The 12,737-nt window shown below is 36.9% G+C and overlaps 2 protein-coding genes and 2 pseudogenes across 2 annotated transcripts; 2 read left to right on the forward strand and 2 right to left on the reverse strand.

Moving 5' to 3' along the window:
• Positions 1-428: 428 nt before the first annotated feature.
• Positions 429-3,768, forward strand: LOC125187275 (SWIB complex BAF60b domain-containing protein). The gene is made up of 6 exons (XM_048083830.2): positions 429-909; positions 1,432-1,543; positions 1,654-1,825; positions 1,914-2,101; positions 2,627-2,771; positions 3,531-3,768. Exons 1-5 carry the CDS (start codon positions 560-562, stop codon positions 2,750-2,752), a joined length of 948 nt encoding a protein of 315 aa, XP_047939787.1. The 5' UTR covers positions 429-559; the 3' UTR covers positions 2,753-2,771; positions 3,531-3,768.
• Positions 3,769-3,938: 170 nt separating this feature from the next.
• Positions 3,939-5,158, reverse strand: LOC125198752 (uncharacterized). The gene is made up of 5 exons (XM_048097040.2): positions 4,673-5,158; positions 4,467-4,578; positions 4,306-4,387; positions 4,170-4,221; positions 3,939-4,081 (listed from the first exon to the last, which is right to left on the reverse strand). The coding sequence occupies exons 1-5, from the start codon at positions 5,042-5,044 to the stop codon at positions 3,947-3,949; spliced, it is 753 nt and encodes a 250-aa protein (XP_047952997.2). The 5' UTR covers positions 5,045-5,158; the 3' UTR covers positions 3,939-3,946.
• A 1,981-nt stretch (positions 5,159-7,139) lies between these two features.
• Positions 7,140-8,059, reverse strand: LOC125198753 (hydrophobic protein RCI2A pseudogene; annotated as a pseudogene).
• A 1,659-nt stretch (positions 8,060-9,718) lies between these two features.
• LOC125187370 (hydrophobic protein RCI2A-like) lies at positions 9,719-9,982 on the forward strand (annotated as a pseudogene).
• The last annotated feature ends 2,755 nt before the right edge of the window (positions 9,983-12,737 follow it).

Below are 12,737 nucleotides of genomic sequence, written 5' to 3' on the forward strand. Positions count from 1 at the left end.
CAAATTAAGGGGAAAATGAATCCACATTTCGCATATCAATTCATACATGTACCAAACTATTCCAATCCATCTTTGCGAATGAATCCACAGTTAGTATGTGCTAAAAAAATCAAACGTGGAGAAGAGGCAAGAAAACCTGGCGTTGCCTGTGAGTTGAAGTGGTAAAAGCCAGAGATTACTGAAGGAAGAGTCAGAATTTGTGCCATTGCCCCTTGTGAGTTCTCGGGTTGCAACTGCGGGCCATATGTTTCTCATGGGCCAGGCTGGGCCCATAAAAAAGGTAAACCATTTCGGATTTTGGTTGTTGAACAAACCCAACCATCTTAAAAAGGGCAGGTCAAAATGGTCATTTGGCGAAAAACAAGACGCTTTTGTTTCACTCAACCTCCCTTTTCTTTTCTGCTTTGAATATTATTTCCTTTCCTCTTTTTACAAAAAACACCTCACTCACTGCCCACTGCATCCGTGTAGAGAGAGAGAGAGAGAGAGGGAGAAGAGTCAAGAGAGGGAGGGAAGAGCCGTTTGAGAGAGTGAGAAGAAGAGAGTATATAGTGTAGCCATGGTGACGGACCAGGAGATAGCGCAGGCCGTGGAGACAGTTCTCCGTCAGTCAGACCCCAACGCCGTGACTTCTCTAAACGGCGTCGTGCAACGCCTGGAGGCCAAGCTAGGGTTGAGCCTCGCTCACAAAGCCGAGTTCATAAGAGATCAGATCACATTCCTCCTCCGCTCCAACCCCGTTCCCAAAGACCAGCTGCCCCCTCAACCCCACTACCTCATTCCTCAGCCATTTCACCAACCTCCTCATTTCGCACTCCACCAGCAAGCTGACCCTGCCTACACTCAGCCACCGCAGCCTTCGCGCCCTCCGAAAGAAGAGAATGCGGCGGCTGATACGCCGAAAGGAAGGTAATGCATTTCCTTTCTGGTTATTGTCTCTAAAATAATTCGCTTTTTGGTTAAGTAAGTGTTGCATTACGCATGAATCATGAGTTGCTTTATTTTGGCGAGTGTGGATTTTGTGGAAAATGTATAAATTAGTAGCCTTTTTTAAGATCCTAGTAGATTTTTCGGTGCATCTGCTCGTAGACTTACAATTTAACGTCACTATCAGTGTTTGTTGATGGGGGTTGAAATTGGGGTTTGTTCTTTGACTAAGCGTTATTCTTAATATAATCACACGCATAAAAATGTTTTTTTGTAAATTACAGTTTTCAAGCTGTTAACGCATTATGTATTGAAACAGTGCTTAGTTTTGTCGCCTATGAAACATGCAAATTAGTAGTTGTCAACATGCAAAAATGATTCTCAGTTGTGTTATTTCCCTGCTTTGGCACTTCCATTTCAAGAAACTTGATGTTTGGCATCTATTTCTTGAGAAATTTGTGATCAACTTTTAAATGTAATGTAATCAATATACTTTCTTTGTAGAGCCCCTTCAGGAACCAAAAGAAGGGGTGGTCCGGGAGGCCTAAACAAATTGTGTGGTGTTTCACCTAAACTACAAGCGATTGTTGGGCAGCCAGAATTGCCAAGGACGGAGGTTTGGATCGCACGAGCTAGCAGTTTATCTTGTTTTGGGATCACATCATACTATATTTGTCTGTCTAAGCTATGCATGATGCATTACAAATTGCTTTGTTGTCGATACAGATAGTAAAGCAGCTGTGGGTGTATATTAGGAAACATAATCTTCAGGATCCAGAGAACAAGAGAAAGATTATATGTGATGATGCTTTGCGATTGGTTTTTGAGACAGACTGCACTGACATGTTCAAGATGAATAAGCTGTTGGCAAAACACATTTTGAGACTTGAACCAATGAGTACGAACATGGAACTTGGGGCCACATCTCTAATATAATTTTATTAATAAATACTCTATTTATTACAGTAATCGTTAACTTCTTGCAGAAGAACCTGTTCAAGCCAAGAAATCAAAAGTTGAAGATGATTCTACAAAGCAAAAGTCCGATCCCAGTCTTCTTCCTGTGGTGATATCTGGTGAACTAGCTAAATTTTTTGGAACTGGAGAAAAAGTGATGCTTCAGTCGGAGGCTTTGGGTCGTGTCTGGGAGTACATAAAATCTAACAAACTTGAGGTACTATTAATGTATGCTACGCATGTTTGTTTATCTGATGTGGTATGTCTAGTTTATCTACTAATATTCTTTCTCTCCAGCCTGTCTGTTTTGTCCCCAACATTTAAGCGTTTTCCTGAAAATGTCCCAACAATTAAGATGCAGCATTTTGATACCTAATGATTTGAAAGTGTCACAAATGTCAAAAGGCCCTGAACCTCATTTTTTGCTCTTGGAAAATCAATGTGTGATGCTGGAGGCCTAAGTGCCTTGCAATCCTTGAATGCCAATCCAATTTCTAACTTCAAATTAAATTTGACACGTAGATTTTCTGTCTCAAGAAACTGTTCATGACATTTTAGTGATACTGTCTAAACATGAGGTACCAAATGTTATGTTTGAAATGTTGGGACATTTTTGGGTATGCACTATGTTGGGATAGTCTGAAATTTCCCTGAAATATTGTCTAAACGTTAGGTACCATAATGGGTTTGTTACTAAAGATCGCCATTACAAGATTTTCTTGACCTTGATTCTTTTTCATAGGATCCACTGAGTTCTATGGTTATTCACTGTGATGCGAAGCTTCAGGAGCTTTTGGGGTGTGAAAGCATTTCTGCTTTGGGAATTCAGGAGATGCTTTTGCGCCATCATTTACTTAAGCAGTGTTAATGTTTCTTTTGTGTGAATGGTAAGCAGTAAGTTGTCTTTGGTGCACGTACAACACATAGAACTAGGCTTCTACATTTTTTATCGGTGTACCTGCTCATTTGTTACTCTTTTAGACGACCTTGCTCTTCTAAGACTACTTTTTTCTCTTCTCTCTCCACCCTTTCCTTTTCTAGTTTGCATGTTGCCATATGATTTATAGTAGAAAGCTATTAAGTAGTAATTGAATCTAATTGGTTGAGATGATCTTGTTGCATTCGGCTCTAATCCTCCTCTGTCCGTTAATATATACTAGTATATAGATATTGTTGCAATTCTTTAAAGTGCTAGTAGCTCACTCGAGATGAGATCACCCTATCCCTAATCAGATAGATGGATAAGCCCTTTATAAAGGGGAAATCTGATGACTAAACGAGAGATGGTGGAGTTCATTAGATCTGATGTGGTTCTGTTTTTTCACCAGTTGTTTTTCTACTTAAATCAAAAAGCTATTGTCCTCGTATTGTAGCAACTGGTGGCATAGCAGTGTTCTTGATTTTCCAGATTATGTGATTCTGCTACTTGTGCTGGTTGAAGCAATATTATGATGATAACTTCTTTATGATATATTTTGAGCATAAGAGGTGTGTCTAACGGTGAGCAGGATGTTGAATAAAAGAACAGTAACAACACGATAGCAGCTTAGAACTTTTGATTTTACTTGATGGAATTCACTAGGAAATAACACCATTGAGTTACGATAGCACAACGATTGACCACCAATTTTGTTCTACTTTTGCAGGTCTGTTGATGCTGTAGTTTGCTAGTTGTTTATGATGACATGACTGATGCTGCCAAACGGAGATGTAATCCTAGTTTCTTTTGATTTGTCTAATGTTTAGATGTATGGAATCACTCACAGGTAGCGACTATAGTTGTAGTGCGACTTGGTTCCTGAATGTAGGCTATAATGTTTTGTAATTATGCTGCTGTAGCTTGTTTAGGATGGTGTTAATCTATTTGCCTTCTTTCCCACTTGACCGCTGCTGGTGTTCAAATGCCCCTTGTATCACACATGTTTATCCAACCAGTTCTAAATTCTAATGCCTTCTTTTCTTGCGATGAATTTTAGTTTTAAGAGGACTTACCGGTATACAAAATGAGATGCTATACTAAATTATAAATGCAGAAGCATGGGGTTGTTGGTGACGTGGTCTGTTATTTGAATGAACGTACAAGTGCAGCCAGGAAGAGAAGGGTGAACAAGATGATTACTGCTTTTCTGGCCCTCTTCTTCAACCTTAACTGGGGATTAAGCTTGTCTATGGCAGCCATCACCAGAGTTATCAGTTCCTGCCCAATCATAAAAACAAAACATGACCTAAAGATATGATTAATCAATCGGCTGATGACCTACTCTTGCTTGATTCCAGATTCTTACCAGTCTTAGTGGCTCCATGTGAAGTATAGGCTCCAGGAACATCTCCACATTCCTAGATAAACAAGAGTTATCAGTTCCTGTCCAAGGAATATCATTAAGATATGAGGCTTGTGTAAGTTTATGACCAATGACTTGCCTTATCATCACCTTTCCGTGGTAAACATGGCATGTATAGAAGCTGAAACCTTTCCCGAGACGCAAGGGTGCCTTATTCCACTCTGAAGAAAGAGAAGACGCCAGAGAAGGTGAGGAACTGCTATTATAAACAAGGATGGTTGTAAAAGAAAGAGGAGCTACCTAGTTTCCAGGATACACCAACCACCATCCCTTCATCCGATGTCTTTTGCACCACGATTTCAATGTTATTCCCCAAGTATTTCATTAGAGATGAGAAGAAAACCATGACTTGCTGAGTGACATGGAAAAACATATATTAGTATCATTTTTTGCAATTTATTTTGATGAAGACATTTGAAAATCAGAGTTTATTTGAACAAATGTACCTTCTTACCAAGATAAGGTTGGAAGGCGGAAACAAAGTTGGAAATGCACGAGCATTCTTCTGATATTATATCTGAGACTTGATTAACATTTTTATTTTTGATCGCTTCGTAGAGCTTGAGCACTGTTTCAAGAGCTCTGTAGTCCTCTCGAGGCCCCGTGTCATCGTTGGTGCAGCAGGCCACCGCCGCCGCGTGGGTTGTTTTGGTGAAAAGGTTAGGGAAATGTATTGGTTGTGAAATATTGAGTGAGAAATTTGCATGGCGCCACAGCTTGATTGTTAGGCCAGATTCATGAGCAATGTTGGGTGCAGGGAGAAATGGAGTGGAATTTGTGCAGAAACGTAAGGTGGAGGGAACTGAAGTTGAGGCCATCTAAACATCACGCGTGGAAGTTGGCTCTTTATATTTGAGAGAGAGAGAAAGAGAGAGAGAGAGAGTAGGGAATAAAGGTTGAAGGTGGAGTGCAAGCATAGTATCTTGTCAGCTGGTGGCGGGCTATCTTTGCCTTTCGCATGCTGCTGCATAATTTATCAAGCCTCTTTCCAAAACAAGGCAAAATAAATTGTTAGTAATTTTTAATTAAAGTTTTATTGATTTTGACACAGGATTAAGTTATACGGAAATGCTGATTTATGCCTTAAAATTTGACCATGGAACTGAGAATTTGGATTTAAAATGAAGGTTGTAATTTTAAATGCATAGTTTAATACCATAAAAATGTGAGAGTGAGAAAGAAAGAGAGACTGATCTTTGCAGTTTTTGTGTTGATCAAGCAAAGCTTGTTGTGTGCCTGCCTTGCTTGTTCCCTTCTCACCGCTGTAATGTGTAGGGCAGGCAGAAAGTTGTCGTGGAGCCATTGATGTGGTGCACGTTGTTCTGTTGCCGTTGCTGCCTTCTGCTCGCCGCCAAGTCCCTTCTCTTTCTCTTCTTGTTGTGAAAGTGAAAGAAGAAGGTGAAGGCGTCGCTGGATCAAAGTCGGAGTAGCTGTTGGGTTTGAGCTGCAAGCGCTTGTTGCAATCTTTTTTCGGAAATTATATGATAACTGTAGAAATGATAACAATGTAGGATACTATACATTCAACACGATGACCACGCGATCGCTCTCAGGCTCACGTACTTGTACAGTTTCATGAATGAATGTATATGTTGAATTGATCCTATTTAATATTTATCATTTTTCCTTAAGCTTTCAGCTGCTCTTCATTCCACCCTCCATTCAGTTCAGTTGTAGTAATTTGTAACTTCCACCGTAACTATCTGATGTGGAATCGGTTGGGAGTTCGTTAGACAGGTGCTTCTCTTCTTCCTTTCACATTTTATTCCTTACAAATGATTTGTGTTCGTATACGCCATAACGGGCTGCTGTTATGTGAGTACGAGCAGGTTAAGAGTCCAATTTCCATTCGTTTCTCTTGCAAAAAATTGAGGATAACTCATATCCCAATTTGCAACGTTAATCGACATTGGAAATAGCCACCAACATTAGATGAGTCAGTGATTGAATAAAAGTGGTAGACTGGTAGTACATGTTTCAAAATAATCTTCCTCATATTATATTTTTGTTTCCCAAGTATTAGTCATAACAAAACAATTTTGTGAGATACAAAATCGAGAAGTACACATTGTAAGGAAAAATTCTATTGATCAACATTTTTTATGTGTTGAAGATTTCTGCTTCTTTAATGATGTCTTATTGATTGAATTTGTTTTTGCTTAATAGAAAATAATCAAAAACATCATTAATACAACCATCCAATCAAATCCATCGTTGCGGTGCCGGTAGATAATGAAGTGCGTTTTCAAATGAAACTACTAGTATCACGCCACAGATCAATATATTTTAAAAAAATTAATTTTAAATTTTAAATTTTAAATTAATTAAACAAATTAGAATCAATATTAACAATGAACAATATGTATAACAATTTTAGTTATACGAAAATAAAAAATCTATACAAATCAACATTGAAGCATAATAAATTTGATACAAATCACATAATATAATATTTAAACAATAAATCATGGAATAGGAAGATAAAAATCTATCACAATAAAGAATTAAATACAATGGATAATTGCTCATCATTTTTAAACTTCTTTATACACTACATTAACTTTAAAATTAAAATCAATGTCATCATTATAAACTAAAACCTTCAATCATTCACAATTTGTCACTCTTCAACAGAACTTCCGCCTGCCTCACCTAAAACTACAATAAAATAAAGAACAAAATCAATAATCAATATGTATTAAAACGATCATCCGTAGAGCAAAACATAAGACGTATGAGACCCACGAAAGTACACAATCGAACAATTCACACCACATAATTTTGTGGAGGCTTCCCTAGCCATCCAAATCAAGAAGATAAAGCTATAGTGACTACAAATTAACATCAATCAAAATGGCAAATAGATAATAAAAGTATTTATTTACCTGGGAATAGGAGAAGGAGGGAATATGTCTACTGTGTGAGAATATATGTAGCATAAATGATTCCATGAATGTAACCAAAAGAAGCGTCAATAAGAAGCAAATCCAAAACTCAACCTGTTAATTTCATTAAAATCAAATATAAATATAGTAGTAATTGTATACTATCAAATTAAAGAAAAGAATATTAATTAGAAAGAGAAATAGAAGTACCCCATAGCCAAACTTGAGGAAAACACCGAGTGGAGGAAGAAGAATAGCCACGATAATGTCGATGAAAGTTGTTGCATTTACTGATTAAAACTTTGCGGAGATCGGGGAGGTGAAAGAGGATGTGTGTGGTGATTTCCGATGGTAGAATTTTGAAGAAAACACGGCGACGGCCATCCATGTTTAGAAGAGGCAAAGCAAAGCAGAGTATATTTTGTCAATTCAAAAATCAGTGAATCTCCTAATTACAATTCAAAAAAATTGAATCAAATTATCTTTGCTAACCTCCTACTCACTCACGTGTATATGAAATATGGGGAAACTAAAACTAATCTCCACTAAACGTGGGAAACCAACTAAGTAGGATTATATATTTATTAGAATTAGTTTTTGAATTTTATATTAATTGCATTTACATCCCTCAGCATAAAATGATTATTCAAAACCTCCCAAAACTCTCCTTTTATATATTGTATAGATTTAAGAAAATTAAATCGAACTAAATATGAAACCTTAAAATCCTGCGCGCAAGAAAACCGCGACATAACTATTTAGATCACTTCCTCTCCAACCTCCTCGTACACAGTTCCCTGCAACTTACTTTCATGGCAAAGGAGATATCTTTTTCTCAGGCCATCCACGTCTATGTCTCAATACCGTCTCATCCCTTCACTATTCATGGATCCCACTGCACTTTTTATCCCATCTCTTAACTAAGAGAAAACACCTACAACCCTCCATCTCTTAATCATCTCATCCTTTAACTATTCGTTCAATTTCATTTTTTATTTTTATTTCCAACAAATTCAACTAATATTTCATTGAAATATTAAACTAATACTAATAATTCATAAAATAATTAAAAACCACGAAAATAATAACATCAAAAAATACGAAAAATGTTTGAGATGAAGAATGTAGAGTGTTTGAGTGAGAATAGAGATTTTTTTATGGTGGATAATTTGTGGGAATGATTTGATATTTATAGAAGTGATAGGGGGCTTAAAAATAGAAAAAAAATTTAAATATTGAAAAAAACGGCTAATATTTTTGGGGAAATTTATTTTTTTTTCCCGATTTTTTTCAGAATTTAGAAAAAAAAACATTTTTTTTTTTAAACGGATATAAACGACGCCCACTCGCGGGGCGGCGAGTGGACGTCACGGACGAACGGGAGCTCGCCAGATTCCTCTCCGCGGAGGGACAGGGACAAGATGGGACAAGACGGAGTACCCGCATCGCCGTTTCGATGCTGTCTTGTCTCGCCGAGACGAGACCGAGCCCACATCGAGACAGCGATGCGGGTGCTCACAAACAACGAAGCCTTCTTGATTGATTTTGTTGTGATCTAACATCCAAGAAGTGGATATCAATGTTATTCCAGGATTGATTATAACAACACATAGAGATTTTATTAAACTCAACAACAGTGTATACGATACACCAAATACATGACACAGTGGCAACGAAAGACCCAAGTGGGAACGGTCGACCCCGAGTCGGTCCATGAATGCTGTTGGAAAATAATTTTAATTAGTTCGCGACAACCCGAAGGTTCATTCCCGACGAGAGATTTCAGAAAAAAAAAAGATCAAAGTCGCTGACCTTTTGAAATTTAGAATTAAATTCGTCGATTTTTCAGAATATGGGAACAGAGCATGTGAATTTTTCAAAATTAGAGAATTTTTGTTTTTTTTCTCTCTTAATACTCCTTTTTTTCTTATTATTTCACTCATAATATTTATGAATTAACAAAAAAACAGAAATCTCTTATTCTGAAAAATCTGCATGCCCGATTCTATATTCGAAAGGTCAATGAATACAATCTTAAATATCGAAAGGTCAGGAAATTTGATCCATTTTTCAAATCTATCCTTTTCGACCCTATGGCAGTGCCTCAAGCGTAGAGAAACATAATAGTGAAAAGAAAGAAATACATATAAATCATCAAAGGAGAAGAATGAACTTGGTAAGAAATATCATCAAAAGGAAATCAAGATTGAAAATTTGGAAGCAATTTAGAGGATAGGAAGACGAGAGCTTTGGATAATTCTACAAATAGAAATTTGGAGGAGAAAGGGCGTTTGTTAAATCTATCTATACAATATATAAAAGAGGAGTTTTGGAGAAATTTACAAGATTGCCATTTAATTTAAAAAATTATATTAAATTAAATGTATATAATTTAAAGCCAGTGGAGGGAGTGAGAGATTTTATATAGTTATATATGATTAAGTGGGAGGCTCTTATAAAGATGTTGAGGTTTAAAAAAGTCGCATGAGGAATCTTTAAATCCATTTGTAACTTCCTCCCCATTCTCACTTTTCTTCTAAACATTTCTACATTCCTATCTTCTTTTTATTGGAAATTTTTTAAAAAAAAGAGAGAGAGAAAAGAAAAATGGGAACAACAACTTTCATCAATATTATCGTGGCTATTCTTCTTCCTCCACTAGGTGTTTTCCTCCCCTAGGTGTTTTTCTCAAGTTTGGCTATGAGGTACTTCTATTTCTCTTTCTAATTAATTTTCTTTTCTTTAATTTGATAGTATACAATTACTACTATATTTATATTTCATTTTGGTGAAATTATTGACGCTTTTTTATTACATTCTTGGAATCATTTATGCTATATATATTCTCACCCAGTAGACATTCATCTCTCTCTCCCATTCCAAGATAAATAAATACTTTTATTCTTTATTTGTCACTTTGATTATGTTAATTTGTAGTCACTATAGCTTTATCTTCATTCCAAGATAAATAAATACTTTTATTCTTTATTTGTCACTTTGATTATGTTAATTTGTAGTCACTATAGCTTTATCTTCTTGATTAGGATGGCTAGGGAAACCTCCACAAAATGGACTGTTAAACCCTAGGGGATGATTCAAACTCCCCACGCTTGGTGATGGTTTTGTTTTGTGAGTGGGTATTACAACCTAGCCCCATGGATTACTAAACCCAAAGGGTATGGATTCAACTTCCGCCAAACATTATGAGGGGTTATAAGCTGCACTTTAATTCAATGCATGTGATGGTACTATACCCTAGCCCCATGGATTGCCCTAGTCCCATGTGGTGGTACTATACCCTAGTCCCATGGATTGCTAAATCCTAGGGGATGATTCAAACTCCCCATTATTGGTGATGGTTTCGTTTTGTGAGTGGGTATTACAACCTAGCCACATGGATTGCTAAACCCAAAGACACACCTCTATCTAGATGAGTACACATCTCACTCACTTCGCTTCACTCTTCATACTTACACTTCTTTTATACACACTTAACACAAAATGACCTAGTGTCTATATATAGGAAACTAAGTCAAAGTTAATAACCGACACTACCAAAAACTAGAGAGTTCTAAATATAAGTTCAACAATATTCTAATAATTTAGAGAGAAACGCATTTTTTTTATCTCTAGATATTGAACTAATATCATCTGCATTCCTATTTTGAAAAATATTACCAATCATCGCTAGACATTGATATAATATCGTCGGAAGGGCTTTTACACATTTGGAGACTTTTTTCGAACCAAAATACTGTTGTGATTTTCAGGGTGCAAATTAGGTTGACAAAACAAGTAATAAATCCCTAAAGATATTACTTCTAAGAATATACAGATGTCCAATACAGTGTAAAAGGTGTCGAATCCACAGCGAGGAGACTAATTGCTAAAGCTACAAAATCTAACCAAAAAGTAGTAAATTTGTTTGATTTTGGATTATTGATCTGAGGCGAGTGAAGGACGAATCGAGAAATCGAAATGCAAGGGAATCACGATAAAGAGGAAGACTATTCCTAGCTTGTTTCGGGTCACTTGTTCACGTGAATTCTAAGGTCTAATTAATTTATTTATCAGGATTGTACTGATTTTACGTTCTCACGAAGCTAGTCACTGATCGTGGAATTTTACACCTAAGATAAGTTGATCACGTCTCCTAGGCTCTACTCACCAGCCACTTGCTCCTACAAGACGCATAGTAATCTCAAAGTTGGCTTCTACGTACATTCAACACCCAAGAGCCACTCCAAACTATCCCCTGGTCAGTTTTAGCCATATGATTCCTTATCTATGTTAGCTTTCTACTCCAAGTTAAAGAGACATTGAAGTTAGGGCCACAAACGGATTAAATTTGCTAGCAAAACCTAACACGGATTGAAATAAACACATTATTAAGAACGAAAATATGAAAGTCGATCAAAACATAATCATGGATTTATATTTACAAGCTCCCCTAACTAACTAGGAGTAACTCCTAAAATCAAGACACTCACAGTGGACAACAACTATATGAGCAAGATTATGGAATGATTAGCCTCAACCTTGTTCTCCTTCCACTAAAAAATTGACTCCAAGCCTCTTTCTTCCTCTTAAAAATGCCTCCAACCGCCAAAAGATAGTTTTTGAGTCGTTCCCTAGCTATTTTAATTGATGGAGAGAACAACAAAAACGAATTAAATTGGAGAAAAAAACATTAAAAACTATTTTTTTTTAAAAAAAAATTGAAAATGAGATCGGCGCACGCAATAGAGCGTCGATCGAGTCTCCATCTTTGTCCGGATATGCCCGCCCCAGTGGCGCACGCCGAGCGCTATCCAACAGCTCCCCGAAATAGGCACTGATGGGGGCACCGATCGTCGCCCCTATTGTGAATGCTCTTATGTCAATAGCAAGTTTCTCTCTCGTCTATTTTCTGTGTCTTCTCCTTATCTCCTTCTTGTCTTATTTCCTATTTGATATAAATGCAAATAGATAACTGAATTATAGTACTAGCTACACATATGCAAAAGAAAATACAATTTCAAATTGAATTATAAATAATTGAAACATTGTAGGAAAGGAAAGATATAAATGGACGACAAGCAAAATTCTCTATTTTTCAGACGCCCGTAGCAGTAGTTTTTACTCTCACCGTCTCATAGAATTATGTCATTTAGGATTTACATGAAGAGAATGAGAAAAAGTAGCTGAAATTGTGTAATGGATGGTGGAGCCCATAAATAATTAAACGATAAAGTAAAATAGGAAGAAAATAATTTGCTATAAATGGATATGGACTATTTCTACGACACGGATGAAAAAAGAAATATGACATATTCCTATGGGACGGAGGTAGACGTGCCCAGGTTTACCGAACCGGCTGTTAAAACCGAAACCGTAACCGTAACCGCCGGTTACAGTTTTGAACCGAAATCGTGAGAATTTATCCGAACCGAAATCGTCGATTTTTGAACCGTGGTTCGGTTCAGGTTCAAAAAATTTTGAACCGAAACCCTGCCGGCACTGCGAAAAATAGCCGAAAAATCGTGAAACCAAGCCCCGCAAAAAATCGACGGTTTGGAACCGTGAAAAACCATAAAAAAATCATCGAAAACCGCCTGTTCGGAACCGAGGCCGAAACTGAAACCGG

The sequence above is a fragment of the Salvia hispanica genome, chromosome 5 (assembly GCF_029641045.1).
Source record: "Salvia hispanica isolate PSC_SH4W2 chromosome 5, Shi_PSC_v1, whole genome shotgun sequence".
NCBI classification, from domain to species: Eukaryota; Viridiplantae; Streptophyta; class Magnoliopsida; order Lamiales; family Lamiaceae; genus Salvia; species Salvia hispanica.